The 16217-nt window shown below is 39.4% G+C and overlaps 1 protein-coding gene across 1 annotated transcript in view; it reads left to right on the forward strand.

The window, feature by feature from the left end:
- The first annotated feature begins 3858 nt into the window (after positions 1 to 3858).
- LOC143294973 (oxysterol-binding protein-related protein 9-like) overlaps positions 3859 to 16217 on the forward strand; it is a 28397-nt gene continuing 16038 nt past the window's right edge. Inside the window, exons 1-9 of the mRNA XM_076606500.1 lie at positions 3859 to 3966; positions 5000 to 5050; positions 5639 to 5717; positions 6831 to 6907; positions 8677 to 8766; positions 9871 to 9948; positions 11412 to 11462; positions 13901 to 13991; positions 14859 to 15009. Of these exons, the coding sequence (XP_076462615.1) occupies positions 3859 to 3966; positions 5000 to 5050; positions 5639 to 5717; positions 6831 to 6907; positions 8677 to 8766; positions 9871 to 9948; positions 11412 to 11462; positions 13901 to 13991; positions 14859 to 15009 (776 nt within the window). The remainder of the gene's footprint in view (positions 3967 to 4999; positions 5051 to 5638; positions 5718 to 6830; positions 6908 to 8676; positions 8767 to 9870; positions 9949 to 11411; positions 11463 to 13900; positions 13992 to 14858; positions 15010 to 16217) is intronic.

Consider the following 16217-nt stretch of genomic DNA (forward strand, 5'->3'; position numbering starts at 1 on the left):
TGAAGGTTCTCCATGCAAAAGGAATACTCTTGGGTCTCCTCCAGCAGAATACTCCTGGGTTTCTTCCAGTAGAACACTCCTTCCAGTAGAACACTCCTGGGTTTCTTCCAGTAGAATACTCCTGGGTCTCTTCCAGTATCTCACTGATACTTGTAAACCTGCTGCTACAGAAGGAATTTAATCACAATGTTTTGAACAGTGATCTCTTGACAACACAACCCATATTCACAACACTTTGTCATGTTGATTAAAAAGGTGGTGTGTGGGTTTATTTCATAGCAGCTGCATAGTTCTGAACCACATATTACTTCCTTTTTCAGTAGCTATGTATAAAAGACATATATTTGCAACATGACACAAAAAACCCTTATTTATGTGGTTTCTCTCTCTCTCTCTGTGATCTCTTCACACACACACACACACACACACACACACACTGAGATCTGCTGTGTGGTGTCATTATAAACATTTATAGATCTGGTAAAGTCATATGTTAATGAACTTGATATGTAAATTCCAGAAAAGTGTTAACAAATGGAATTTGGACATTGGTAAGAATTTGATATGATGAGCTTATTTGTACTTGTATTATATTGTTATATATGTGCGTCACATTTCATGTGCATTCAGTACTCTGGAAAGTGTTGTCTCATTTGTTGAACAGTGGAAATGCCTTTTACTTTCCCCTCTCAAGATTTGAAATAAAACGAAAAACAAAACAAAGTGTGCATGATTTGCTGTTACCTTCTTGTATTTAAATTTCTGGCTTGCTTTCTCTCTGTCTCTCTCTCTCTCTCATATCTGCTTCTATTTTTATCAGTTCTCCCATTCTGTGTTCTCATCTCTCTCTCTCTCTCTCTCTCTCTCTCTCTCTCTCTGTGCTAGATATTTAGTGTACATTATGCTTAAAGTTCATGGTTGACTTTCTGTGTCCAAAATACTGCAGTTTGGTTGAGGTCTGTAATTCGAAGGACAGTTATCAAATGGTCCATCAAATGCTCAATGTTTTTTTTTTGCTCCTCTTAATTTTTATGTTGTTGCAGCTGTTCTTTGATCATCAGACAGCACTGACACAGATGAAGAAAATAAGACACGGTACTTGCCTATAGGCTCTTTCCTTGGCATGATGGACCAGCTGTGTGCTTAACATAATATTTATTATTATAAAAGTGTAAAAATAATAATAGTAAGTATAAAAATTTATATTGTCTGAAGTGTTGTTGAAACAACAAAAATGTTTATATATTTTGGAATGATGTTTGTATCCATGCTGCTCTAGTTCATACCTGTGAATTCCAGTTTCCTTTTGTCTTGTTCCCTGGAGAAAGTATGATGAATAATATGTAACAGGAAGATATTTAAATCAGGAAGCCTTGAAACCACTCTGATGACAGCTTGATCAGAACAGGAGAAATGTGTCACCTTTTATGTAATTGAAAAGGCTGTAAGAATGCTGCCGTTTGACATAACATCAACAGCATACAACTACCAGAAGGACATAAGACTACAAAAACAGAATACATACTCCAACATGTACAACAAAAACTGTTCGACATACGAACTTTGCACAGTTAGCAAAGAAAGCAATCCCTTTCATTGGTCTAAGGCAAATTTACCTTAGTGCTGACCTCAAGAAATTCATGTGTCATGCATGGACGAATGGCTAGGCGAGTTTCATACAAAGCTGTATTTTTCTTCCATAGTTTTTTGGACAAGAGCATTAAGAAAGACTTGTGGGAATGGTTGACTCATCTGATGCAAGAGAGAAAGACTGCTGTTCTCACACACGCACACATTCACACTGACACATATGCATGCACTTGTATATATGCAGATACAGAATATGCATGCAGACACACACACACAGACACTAACACACATGTATGCACATAAACAGGACAGCATTTACACATGCGTGTATTAGCCCACATATTCCATATTATGCATGTATGTGTACCCAGTGATGGAGTCTCCCATCAGTCCAACTGATGAGTAGGCAGGCAGGCTTATCTGTCGGTGTGTGTCCTCACATGGGAGAAGAGGCCGATTCTGGATGCGCAGCACTTCCCACAGGTGTTGCAAGGGAAAACGTCTCCAGAAGTTGAGCCCTGCTTCCCTCACTCATGCTTCTCCTTAATGGCCAGCGTTCTCTTGTTTTCAAACATCTTTATGCCACCAGAGCACAGCATCCTCCAGCGAGAGCGGTCAAGGGCATCAGTTTCCCAGGATCGATGTCTATGTCACAGGCTTTGAGGTTTGTCTTCAACGTGTCCTTGAAGCGCTTGCAGGGTCTTCCAAGTTCACGGTGGCCTTCCTTCAGCTGGCCATACAAAAGCATCTTCGGGATCCTGCTGTCTCTCATGCGGACAACGTAGCTGGCACTGGATCAGCAGGTTTTCGATGCTGGGCAGGCCGCTCCTCTCTAGGACGTGGAGGTTGGAGACCTGTCTTGCCACTTTATGCCGAGGATCTTCGTAGGCATCTCTGGTGAAACTGCTCAAGTTGTTGAACGTGACGGCGATACGTCGTCCATGTTTCACAGCAGTACAACAAGGTGGTCAGCACAACAGCTCTGTAGGTTTTGATTTTGGTGCTGAGCCTGATGCCTTTGTTGTTCCTCAGCCTGTTGTTGAGTCTGCCAAAGGCGGAGCTGGCCTTGGTAATGCTCCACGTCACTACTGCATCAAGGGATCCGTTGCTGCATAGGGTGCTGCCCAGGTAGCAAAACTTGTCGACTGACTTGATCTCTGTGTCATCAATCTTGATTGCAGGTGGGGGGGGAGGCACTGGCGTTCTGTGAGGTAGCTGGTTGGTACATAAACTTGGTCTTGCTGAGGCTGATGGTGAGTCCAAAGCACCTGCAGGAGGTTGAGAACCTGTCCATAATGAACTGCATGTCCTCATGGGTGTGTGCAGCAAGCACGCAGTCATCAGCGAAGAGGAACTCTCTCAACAGTGCCTCAAACACCCTGGACCTGGCATGGCATGGAGTCGCCGCAAGTTGAAAAGTTTGCCATCTGTGCGAAACTGAATGTAGATGCCCCGGTCACAGTCTTGGAAGGCGTCAATCAGCATGGAAGAGAAGAGAATGGAGAACAGTGTGGGTGCCAGGACACAGCCCTGCTTTCACTCCATTTACCACAGGGAACGGATCCGACATGTCAGTATTTTCCTGTACTCTCGCCTGCATGCCATCGTGGAAAGACGCAATCACCTGGATTAGGCTCTCTGGGCAGCCGAGCTTTAGGAGGATCTTCCACAGACCATGGCGGTTCACCGTGTTGAAGGCCTTAGTCTACAAAGACCATATGGAGCTCCTTGTTCTGCTCACAGCACTTCTCTTGCATCTGGCGTACGGCAAACACCATGTCACATGTTCCCTTGCCTGAGCAGAAGCCGCACTGTGCCTCAGAGATGACTGTGTTGGATAACATGGTCAACCAGTCTGTTCTGTATGATGCGGGCGAAGATCTTGCTGGCGATGCAGAGGAGAGAGATTCCACAGTGGTTATCACAGGATGCACCATGTATATATACATTATTATTGTGTGAAGTGACAACAGTCTGTAGTTGGTTTAAACCATTACAAGGAATGGAACACAGGAGTTTAACTGCAAACATACAGCTGCAAAGGCACACACTTGTGTGCGTATGCAAGCACACAGTTGTACACACACACACACACACACACACACACACACACACACACACACACACACACACACACAACACAACACACACACACACACACACACACACACACACACACACAGAGGCGCACACACTACTAATTTCGTCACGTATTTCAGTGCGGACGTGGTAATAAGACAGTTGCTAACTTCCTGTGTAACACTCAAAATGGCAGTCATGGAAGGCCCTCTAAGCAAATGGACAAACGTTATGAAAGGATGGCAATACCGCTGGTTTGTTCTTGACAGTAGCTCCGGTATTTTGTCATACTACACTGTAAGTTTGGACCGTTTCTCGCTTATGCATTTGTAAATAAGGTTGTCGGGGGTCTGATAAGGCTGGAGTGCATTTCTCCGAAATCGAAATCACATCTGTCGTCTGAATCATTCCGACGACGTAATTCGATACGCTTGATACGCCTACATCACTTACGCCAGCCAATGAAAATCAGGCGCACATCTTCAGTTTCATACTTGCAAACGTTTATCAGTTGCCTGCCGTTGAAGTAAATGAATTGATTAGATTATGCATTGCATTTTTGTTGCACACATTTGACTGGCATTGCAGACTGGTTACCCTTTTAGCTTATTATTATTATTATTATTAATAATATTATTAGTGACAGGCATTAGAATTTATAGTGACAATGGACTTTGCTTGCAGGCATTAGAGTGACAGGCATTAGAATGTCGGTACACTCTGGTTATAGACAAACACACACACACACACACACACACACACACATCGCACATACACACAAAGTCACAGTGCTCTGTAGTCTCTCACTCTGCCTCCTTTTCTCTTTCTCGGTCTGCCCTCCCACCCCCTACCTATCTCCGTTGTTTGGGGTTTGGGTTTTTGTTTGTTTGTTTTTGTTTTTTGTTGTTTTTTTGTTTGTTTGTTGTTGTTGTTGTTGTTTTTTGGGGGGGAGGGAGGGGGGGTGCATATTTATGAATGGTATTTGATGTTGAATATGTATGTATTATAGTTTTTATACTATTTTCTAGTACTTACTACTTTACAATATCTTTTGGGGGGTATTACTATTAGTAATAGTATTATTCTTTGTATCCTGAAAAAAATCTTCATTAGCCCTTAATTTTTTTTAGAGAAATGAAAAAAAAGGACCCCCCCCCAAAAAAAAAGGGGGGGGGGGGGAGTGTGTGAACATGATTTTGTTGTGTTCATGAGTTACGGCAACATGAAAGCATTATTGTTGAAACATGGAGTGATAAAGATATCAAAGTAAACAGTAAATTTTTAGGTATAAATCTTAAAATGTGCTTTGTCTCCTGTCTGATGTGTGCAGTCCAAAGAGAAGATGATGAAAGGTTCACGTCGAGGTTGTGTCAGGCTGAAAGTAAGTTATGATAATTTATTAATCATGATTCAAATCAAACTAAGATAAAGCCAGTAAAAAAAAATTTTTTTAATTAAAAAAATCAGAAAAAAGCCCTACATGGTTTCTGGTGTGATGCAGACTTGTCTGGATATGAATTAATTAAGAAGGTTCTTGACCTTTGTAAAAGTAATTAACAAATAGTAAAAGTAGTTTTGCATTCACTCTATTTGGGATCTGCCTCTTCTTGGGTATTTGAAGGATTAGAAATTATATAAGATGCATTTTTGTGGATTGGTAAGAGATTGTTGATGTTGAATTTCATTTGCCAGTAGCAATGACAGTTGTGTTTTGTTTTGTTAGAATGATCTTGTCATGTGCCAACACTTTAGTTTCATATGAAAAAATAAAGCTTGAATTTTACTGTATAATTTAACATTGTACTATTGTAGTTAAAGATTGATACATGCACTAAATAGGTCAAAATTCAAAGATAAAAATTCTTAACATTCATACTTTTTGTCAGTGACTTGACTCTCTGTTGCATTAACTATTATGCATTCATGGTACATCTTCATTCTTTATTTTAGATTTTGTGTTTCCTTGCAGTATGCTATTATTGGGATTGATGATGAAGATGACAGTACCTTCACAATTACAGTGGATCATAAGACATTCCACTTTCAAGGTATATCAGTATTTGTCTTATAGTTATACAAATTACAATTTTTATGATAATATCAATATGCAGAAAATGATTTTTTATTTATTCCCTGTAAGCATTGAGCATGTACAGCAGTTACTGTATATATAATTTAACTTTAAGGGTTTGGCCACATATTTTCATTCCCATTTTGGTTAAATTTGGCAAGCATCTTATTCTTTGCTGTTCTTACCAGATCAAGGTGTAAAGAATGGGGTTGGGGGTGGGGGGTCATGGATGGACAGCTTTTAAATGTGTGCAGTGTTAAATTGATTTAAAAACATGAACATAAGTGGTGAAAATTCAGTGAAACTAATCACATACTTGCTGTAAAACTATAAGGGAAAAAAATTATTTCTGGAGGACATCACTTTCCTATTATCATTTGAATCTTGATTTATTTATTTAATCAAAAAGAAAAGGAATATATGTGTAACATGGCTTTGCCAGGCACAAGAAAAAAGGACCCACTGTAGAACTGCACAAGTTTGTTTTTGTCCAACTTTTATCAGACATAGGTATATAGTCTTAGTGATAGACATGTGTTTTTTCCATGTCAAGTCATTCTTCTGTGGTTTGAGCTTTTTGAAAAACTTCCTTTATCAGTTTTTATTTGTCTCATTGTGGAAATTTCACCCTGCTTTGTTAAAGGCAAATCTTTTTCTGAAGCTTAAGTCAAGGTTGTTATTGAAATACAAGAAAATAAAATGGTACACACAGACTAGTCCCCTGGTATAAAATATACAATGTAAGTGATTGTTAGGGAATAATCTGCAGCTTTTACAGATGGTGGCAATGCCATTGCTGACATAAATTATGTATTTGATTAAGAAATAAATACATCCAGACTGTTGATGAAAGCATGGGTCATTTAATTTTAAACATTGAATGATGAACATGTGGAATGTGAATATTGTTTTGTTCTAATGATATAGAATTTGGGTTTCTGTTCTTTAGTTTTGTTCACACGCTTGGTTATTGAATTTTTCATTTGCTATGCACATGTATGTCATTTTACTTTCGCTTTTATTTATTATAAGTCTTGTGTTTAGAATATTGATGTATTTTGTTTCTAATGGAGTAATTCTAACATTCTAGCCCGTGACAGTGATGAAAGGGAGCGGTGGATCAATGCTCTGCAGCGAGCAATTGATCGTCAGCAGTCTTCAGCAGCAGTAAGTGCTTTTAACTTCTTTATTCATGGGTGTGGGCTGCAACTCCCACATTCACTCATATACATGAGTGGGCTTTAATGTGTATGACCGTTTTTACCCCCGCCATGGAGGCAGTCATACTCTTGTTTTCAGGGGAGGGGGTATTGGGTTGGGGGTTGCATGCTGAGAATACTCTTATTTCCATAACCCACTGAATACTGACATGGATTATGGGATCTTTAATGTGTGTATTTGATCTTCTGCATACACAAAGCTTGTTCAGGTACTAACAGGTTTGTGCATCTGTTGACCTGGAAATTTTTTTTTTTAAATCTCTACCCTTTACACACCAGACACCTTGACCGGGATTCGAATGCAGGACCCTCAGGTCGAAAATCCGGTGTTTTTAACCACTCACCTATTGCACCCGTCTGACCTGTCTTTCAGCTTTGTGGGCATGGGTCAGGTTTAGTCTGTGCTCTGCCTTCATTGATTAAGTATGCAGGTACTTTCCTAGTTTTTCTGCTTTGTGTTCCAGTATGATTGTTGAGTGTAGGCATTTGTGCGTTTACAAGTAAATTTGTGTGCTTGTGCACACATGTTCATGATATTGTTATGTTCAGTTTCTTCACTTATACCATTCAGATCATGAAAATGCTGGTTTGAAGTTCAGTGTTGGCTGGTCCAGGTGTTGATCAATGTTTCTTTTCTCTCTTTTTTTTTCTTCCTTTTTTTATGATTTATTTTTTATTTTTTTTATAGAGACCTAGGGTAGGCACGGATGTTCAGTGCTGGCACTTTAGTTGGCCCAGCGAAAGTTCATGAACCCAGGAAGTAGGGCATGGATATAAATAAACGCAGCTGACAAACAGGCCGTGCCAGCGGCACTCGCTGTACGCTTGTTCAGCGGTAAATCTGCTTTGTTTCTTTCGCGCATCATCTTCCCGGATGGATTGGAAATAACGACAAAAGAAGTGGGTTTCTACAAAGAATGCAAAATGAGCTTTCCATTGACTCCAAACACAATATATTTTCTTACATAGCAACTGTTGCGGCAACGGTTGAAACATGCATGAAGAAAGAGAAGAGAAGGTCAAGCAGAAACATGATCGCAAAAATCGTAAAATTTAAATCCCTCTCTAAGAAAACATACGCTTATTACAATGAAATCGTAAAAATCACCAAAACATTTAGCATGCCTGCATGCAGATCAGCCCACCCTTTTGAGTTGTAGATTTTTTCTTGTCAGCACAACAAGTGTTTAAATGAACACACTGTAGCATGGTGAGTGCAAGCAGCAGGGGCATGTAGAGCAGGGTGAGTGTAATCGCTGCAGGAAATGTGTGGATGCTATGGAAGCGTGAGAAAAGTGGGGCAGGGGCTGCGGGGCCAAGTGAAACAAAGAAGGCAGTGTCCAGGTTTGGCACGCGGGGCCAGAAATACCGCGCGCGGTGAATGCGCCGGCCAATGCAGAGTGTGGTGGGAAAGTCTGGCATTAAAAAAAGTTTGACCCCAGACGCTAGACGCTGCTCGGAAACTAAAGAGGTGGATTTTGTGCTCGGCTGAGCAGCCGTGTAGGATCTCAAGGCCTGATCAGCATGTTGGGTTTCTACTTTATGCAAAGATCAGGCATCTGCTTTTTTTCTGCGTTTTTTTGTTGTTGTTTGTTTGGGTTTTTTTAAGCAGCAGGTCAGATGCAGTGTAGCATATAGAGATCAGTCTGCACACTTTGACACCTGGAAACTGAAGTTAACATTGAAACTGAAACTGAAACTCACTGTGTGTCGCAGACTCAAAGAGGACTGCTCAGTCCTGAGGAGTTTGAGCACAAGCTGATGGAGACAGATGCCTACCTTCAATTGCTCATTGAGCAAAATGAGGTAAGGCTTGTTTTGAGTGTGTTTCAGTTTCCCTAAACACTCTGCAATATTGTATTTATAAATATACTGCACATAAAAAGACAATATTTTAATCATCATTTGTTAACAGAGAAAACTGTCTGACATTAAAGTAATCCAGCTGTATCCAGTCCAGTTGTGGATTAACAGTGAATGAATTAAAGTGTGGTTGTACCTACAGTGGACAGTGAAGCAGTATTTTCAGTTGACTAATTTAATTTTCAAAACAGTGGTGTTATTTATTTATTTATTTATTTATATGTGTTTGTGTGTGTGTGTGTGTGTGTGCAAATGCAAAGGAGACTGACTGACTTAGACTGACACTTTTATTGCATATCACTTTGAAGTGACCATTGAAAATACAATACATGACATATTGTAATTTCACAAACTCACACACACAGTATAATTAAGTAACAGGTGGCTTTGCAAAAATTAGACGATATCAGAAATTGTTATTCCTTTTTTTTTAAGTTGTTAGAGTTTAGAAAAAAATTTAAATGAATTGAATGGAGATCTATGTGAAAATGTTCTTCTCATATTGTTTTCATTTTCATTGAACTTGATATATAAAATGAGCATCTTGTGTTGTGAGTGCTTTGTTTTACAGGGAGCTGCATGATCAGTGGTTTCTCCTCTGCAGTGGGAAGTCATTTGCAGCTTAGTCTTTTTTGAAGGGCTGTGACTCTCAAACTAGGAGGGAAGACTGCACAGTCACACATGATTGACTATCATATGTATATACATACTTAAGATCTTCACTTCTTTTGTCTCTTAGTCTGTATGACCGTTGGGGCACCACAGATAACCTGTCAACCACCTTCCTCCATCCTCCATTTCTGCGTCCCTAAGGGCCTCGCTCAGCCTCAGACCTGTCCACTCTGGGATGTTGTCTTCCCATCTCTTTTTCTGTCTGCCTCTCTTCTCCCTTCTTGTACAGTGTCCTGCAGGATCATAGACTTAAGAAATATATATATATATATATATATCTACAAATACATACAGACACACACACACACACAGACACACACACACAGACACACGCACACACACAATGAGCATGTTGTGTTGTACGTTATTTCACAGGCTGTTCAGAGGAGGATCGAAGCCTGTGAGGACGTGGCCACGAAGGAGAGCTACAGTGTCATCAATGTGACCACTGATGTGAGTCTGCCTTGTTTCGCTACTTTGTGCAGGAATCGTTTTTCTGGTTGGGGACATGGTTTTGGGGTTGGGGGTTTTTTGCTACTTCACGCAAGATTGAAGTGTTGGTTGAGGTCAATTTTGTTACTTCTTGGAAGAACTGAGCAGTGTTTGCATTGTGGTTATTATTGTCAATTTATATTAAAGTGAAATCATTGGTTGGGGTCATTTCGAGCAAGAATTGATTATTGCTTGTGGACATTAATTTTGTCCTTTTTATTTTTTTTTATTTTTTTTTTTTAATGAATTATTGGTTGGGGTCATTTCATCATTTTGTTCAAGAATTAATCAGCTTGTTGTTCAACTGTTCAAGCAGGTATTAGTTATTGGTCAGGGTCATTTCATCATTTTGTACAAGAATTAATCAGTTTTTTGCATCAACTGTTCAAGCAATAATTAATGACTGGTCAGGGTCATTTTATCATTTTGTACAAGAAGTAATCAGTTTGTTGCTTCAACTGTTCAAGCTATAATTAATGACTGGTCAGGGTCATTTTATCATTTTGTAAAAGAATTAATCAGTTTTTTGCATCAACTGTTCAAGCAGGAATTAATGATTGGTAAGGGTCATTTTATCATTTTGTTCAAGAAGTAATCAGTTTGTTGCTTCAACTGTTCAAGCTATAATTAATGACTGGTCAGGGTCATTTCATCATTTTGTACAAGAATTAATCAGTTTTTTGCATCAACTGTTCAAGCAATAATTAATGACTGGTCAGGGTCATTTTATCATTTTGTACAAGAATTAATCAGTTTGTCACTTCAACTGTTCAAGCAAGAATGAATTATTGGAATGGCATGTAGCTGCTTTCTTTGTGTTTCATGGTCAGTTCTCTGATGTAAGATTCTGCTGCAGTTCAGAGAGTTGTGAATTATGTCACAGGAAGGCAAACAAAAAGATGTGTGTGAATGATAGGTAAAATTCAGTGTTGATAAAGATGGGTATGGATCGGTGATTAGACTGTGGTAGGTGAGAGTAGTGTTACAAACATATATATGTGAACAGATGACTAGTCATGTTACTTTCTGTACTTTTTTTTTACTGACTTCTGCATTTTGGTGATACACACACGCACGCTCCTGTGCAGAGACACTTTAAGTGAAAAGACGTTCGATTAAAGAAAGAAGTGACACAGACAAACACACACACGCACACACACACACACACACACACACACACACACATAGGTACAATAATGCTATGACTTCTTTTGAAGCATGGGAGATAAAGAGGCATCTCATGAATTCTTAGCAGCAGCAGAAAAACTTAAATAAGGTCTGTAACCATCAGCAGTGATACTCACATCTTTTCTTCTCTGTTCCCTGGTGGTCTTTCTGTTTTGCTTGTTTTTGTCCCCTCTTTTTTTTTCCTTTTTCATTGTTTGGTTTTTGAAAACAATTATTGTTGTGTGTGTTTCTTGTAGGCCATGATTGAAGCCATCAAACATGCTATTGTCATGCTTCAGATCTCTAAGGTGAGTCTTCTGAGGCGGAAAAAAAAAAAGTGGATTTAGGAAGTTGCCGGTTACTCTTTTTTATTTTTGTTTTCTTTTCTTCTTTTTTCTTGTCTTTCTTTAATTAAAAAAGAAATGTTTTCTTTCTTTAACATTTTGTGTGTTTGTCATTTATTGGGAACTGGCTAAAAAGAAAAAAAAGAGTGTTTCAGTTTTGGTGCTAAATTTTTTTTTTTTTTTTTTTTTTTGTGGGGGGGGAGGGATTGGGGGGGGGATCATCCTCTTTGTTTGTCTTTTCTCTCTATGCCCCCGCCTCTTCCTCTCCCTCCCTCTCTCCCATCCTCTCTCTGTCTCTATGTGTGTTTCTGTGTGTGTCTCTCTTTCTCTGTTTCTTTTTGTCTGTTTATGTCTCTGTCTCTCTCTCTCTCTTTCTTCCCCCCTCCACCCCCCCCCACCCCCCCACCCACCCCCCTTCTCTCTCTCTCTCACTGTCTTATTTTATGTATGTGTGTGTCACTGTCATTGTGTGTGTGTGTTTGGGCGTATGTCAGTCTTGCACTGATGCTTTGTTTTTTTTTAAGCACCAATTTTTTTTTTCTGGACTCATTATTAAATTTAAGTCCATATTTATGTTATGCACTTTTCTTAACACTTTTTTGTTCTGTTAATCTTGTTCGTTTCTTTTGCAAAAACATACCATACTTTTTGGCCTGTGAGGCGCTACGCTTTTACTCCTGCGGAAAACAGTATAACTGCATACATGGCAGGGGTAAAATTAAAAAAAACAGTTACACATGTAAAAGCCCACTTGTACACACCCGTAAATATGAGAGTCGCAGCCCATGAAGAAGACATAAATCTGACCCCAGAGTCTATCAGCTGTATGCACCTTATCTGTGTCTGAAAACTAAATTCTGACCAACACTTGGTTCCACGTGTTACAACAAATTCAGTATACTATATGACAGCATCGTTGATCACAATGAACACACATGATTATGCTGAACAGCAACACTTCACTCTTACCACTGTCCGATTCAGCATGATTCATGTTCAACATCATGTGAAATTGAAACCCATTCGCATGTTACACCAAATTTCAAGTGAATGTGATCACAGTTAACCCTTAGGCCATGAAAAAAAGAGTAGTATCTAAGTCGGGGATAAATTTTATGATGCGAAAGTAGAGAAATAAGAAAAGTGAATTGATTGCTTTTTCAAACCAAATTGGAAAGCAGAATTGGTGGACGGGACTGAAAGCAGGGCTAGCAGACTGGATTCTGACTGAACTCGTTAATGAACTCGGCGTTACAACAGGGTGCATTGGATTGAAGGGTTCAGATTTGTGAAAATTGTGTTAAAAAAAAAAGAAAAAGAAAAGAAAAGCAGTACCCGAGCTGAGACAGCAAGCAGACAAAAAGTTCGATTCTGATCCAGTTTTCCAAAAAATGTCACTCTCAGAAAACAACACCTGGTGTCAGCAGAGCCATATGGAAGACTTTCCCTTTACATCAGATGCACCTTTATGAATACATCATGCCGAATTCAGATTTTTTTTTTTTTTTTTTTTTTTTTTAAAGATGGGTGTGTGCCCTATACGCTGTAGTGCTTTGTAAGCCAAAAAGTGTGGTATTTTGGCATTTATTAATATGAAATTGTTTTTGATGAAGAAGATATGTTCACATATATGTCTCGAATCAACACTTAACTCATGACAGGACACATTTACTATAGATAATTATTGAAAAGCACATGATCGCACGCATGCATGCATGCATTCACATGGACACAGATATAGACAGACACACACACAAATCTATTTTATGTGATCAGATTGATCAGATTGAGTTTTGACTGACTGATTTTTGAATGATTAATAAAATGATACAAATATGAACATGACAAAGCCAACAGAAAATGATTTGTCCAGAACATGAAAATGAACAGACAGTGACTTACTGTGACATGTCACCTTAGTGGATTGCTGTTACATATATAAGCGTCAGTGACTTGCTGTGATGTGTTATTTTAGTGGATCACTGTGACATGTGTAAGATTCAATGACATACTGTGATGTATCATTTTTGTAAGATGGTTTCACATGTATAAGCATCAGTGAATTACTCTGACATGTTTTGATGAGTACAGAATGAGCAGAAAATCGCTGAAGTGGGGCGATGGAGTGGGACCATTGTGTAGCACACAAGTCCCACAACACAACACAGCACAACACAGAACCACACACTGAAGTACAACACAGTGCAACACAATACAACAAAACTCAAAAGAATACAACATCACTTTACAAATCCTGCAAAGGGTAAAATTTTAGTGTCTTCTCAGACATCCATAAAAATTATTATTTACATCATCTTGAAGGTTGTGTCCTGTCATCTTGCAGCTCACTGGGGTTTGACTGTCAGTGGGTCTGACCATTGTGTGGGTGTGGTGCTTTGCAGGAGAGTCTGAAGGAGCCGGTGTTGAACGGAACCCTACACGACCCCCCTGGCATGGATGAGGAGGCCAACTTTAACCACTATGGAGCTGTGGGTACGTGCTTTCTACACACATGTGTGCGTACAGACACAGCTCTGAGACTCACACACATACACGCACGCGCACACAACCGCACACACGCACACACACACACACACAGACATGCACACGCACACGCACAAGGAGGAAATTACTCTGAAACAGTGAAATGACAACACTTTTTTCTTTCCCTTCCCGTTCACCTTCTCTGCCATGGAGATCTTTTACTTATAAGGTCATAATCTGTGCCACTGGCAACAAGAAACCAGATAAGCCATTGGAGTGTATGTTCTGCTTTTAACTGTTTGTTATGGGAGTCACGATGTTGTAAAGATGCAGTAAGTTCTTCACTGAAGTGAATATTCTAAGCTGAAAGGAATAGAAAAGAGGACATGCCGTTTGTACCTGTAGACATGTCTTGGAAGAGACTGCCATTCAAACCATGTTGCTTATAGCCCAGTGGACCACAAAAGGGCCATTTCAGAGGCAAGTTAACAATGGGTTGCTGGTTGTTTGGTTGAGCAGCTTGCTGAGACACCATTAGTGGATGGGAAACAGCAGCAACCGGCGGTGTGGCAGAAGGCGCTAGCCAGGGGGACAAAGGGGAGGTTACCTACTTCCGGGAGGTTATTGGCCATAGTACTTTCGTTTTCTCCGCATAGGCGGATAGTAGTTTGCACAGGACAGGAATGTCAGACCCCTGCTGGAGTCTGCACTAGTTGGGTCATGGTAAGTATGTTATTTAAACGTAATTTTAGATAGAAAATTTCCTTTTCAGAGATGAATTTGGGAGGTGGTGGGGATGGCATCACTGAGTTCCACACAGACTGTTCACTGACGGCTCTGACATGCTGTGTGCTTCCTCCCTCCTGTTACTTGCAGCCACGCTGGATTCCCCTCCGAGTAGTGGCACGTCCAGTTCTCCCAAGTTCTCCCCGAGGGGGAGTGGTAGCAGCAACCCCGCTGTTCCCCACACTTCCTACTCCAGCAGTGAGGACGAGTTCTACGATGCAGAGGCACCTGTTTCTCCCCAGTATGTTTGTTCATTTGTTATTTAATTCTTTTGTTTACTGTCTATCTGCAGTTGTGATTTTAGACGGAAATTCGTCCCCCTCCCGACCCTACCCATGCCTCATGACATCACTACTTTCCCTGTTCCTCTCTCCTCAGTTTTTTTTTCTTTTTTTTTCGTATGCTTACAGCTGACTTCATCAAGTTTTTGCGCCTTATAAATATTGTTATTAGTAGTAGTAGATCTTTTTTATGTATTTATCTATTATTTATTTATTTATTTTATTTTTTATTTTTTATTTTTTTTCTCTTTTGTGTGTGTGTGTGTGTGTGTGTGTTTTGTTATTTTATTTTGTTTAGTTTATTTTGTTATTTTATTTTTACTTTTATTGTATTTTATTTAATTAATTAATTTATTTATTTTCATTTATTTTTTTTTTTTTTTTTTTTTTTTCTCAAGGCCTGACTAAGCGTGTTGGGTTACGCTGCTGGTCAGGCATCTGCTTTGCAGATGTGGTGTAGCGTATATGGATTTGTCCGAATGCAATGACGCCTCCTTGAGCTACTGATACTGATACTGATCTCCTCAGTTTGTTTCTTTTTTTTTTCTTTTTTTTTTTTAAAGTGTGAACAAAATAAAACAACAAACTAACTAGTCAACCAGTCAAATTACATCATAGAGCCAGTTAGGCTCCTAACTAAACTCTGAACTATTTCAGGCATAAGCTTGATTTTCATATAAACCGTTTCTAATATAAGCAGATGGAACTGCAGATTTTGTAAATGAATAAGTTAAAAAAAAAATTCAGCTATTCTTGTTCATAGATGATATGTTTGGGGTGATTGCATTTACCACTAATGCAAGTCACTTAAGAAATGAATTTTGTTTTTTTGCATCCAGTCATAATCTGTGTATTAGATTGGTTATCCTTCTAGTACTTTAATGACCTTTGGTTTTCAAAGAAAACACAAGACAAGTTTCATGTGAGCTATACTTAGCATAATCTCCAACAGGGTCAGACCCCACTCAGATTGTGCACACGGTTCCAGCAGGTTTCTTCAGAACTGGAAAGACCCTTTCTTGAAATGAAAATGGGATATGTTATTTTCTCCCCAGTATGTTTCTGATTGCAACAACATTGCTTTCTCCTCAGTGCGTTCATGATTTTGTGTCATTTCCTGGCATGACTGACATGTCTTGCACAGCCATCAAACCAATTCACACACACA

The sequence above is a fragment of the Babylonia areolata genome, chromosome 20, assembly GCF_041734735.1.
Source record: "Babylonia areolata isolate BAREFJ2019XMU chromosome 20, ASM4173473v1, whole genome shotgun sequence".
Classification (NCBI taxonomy): Eukaryota; Metazoa; Mollusca; class Gastropoda; order Neogastropoda; family Buccinidae; genus Babylonia; species Babylonia areolata.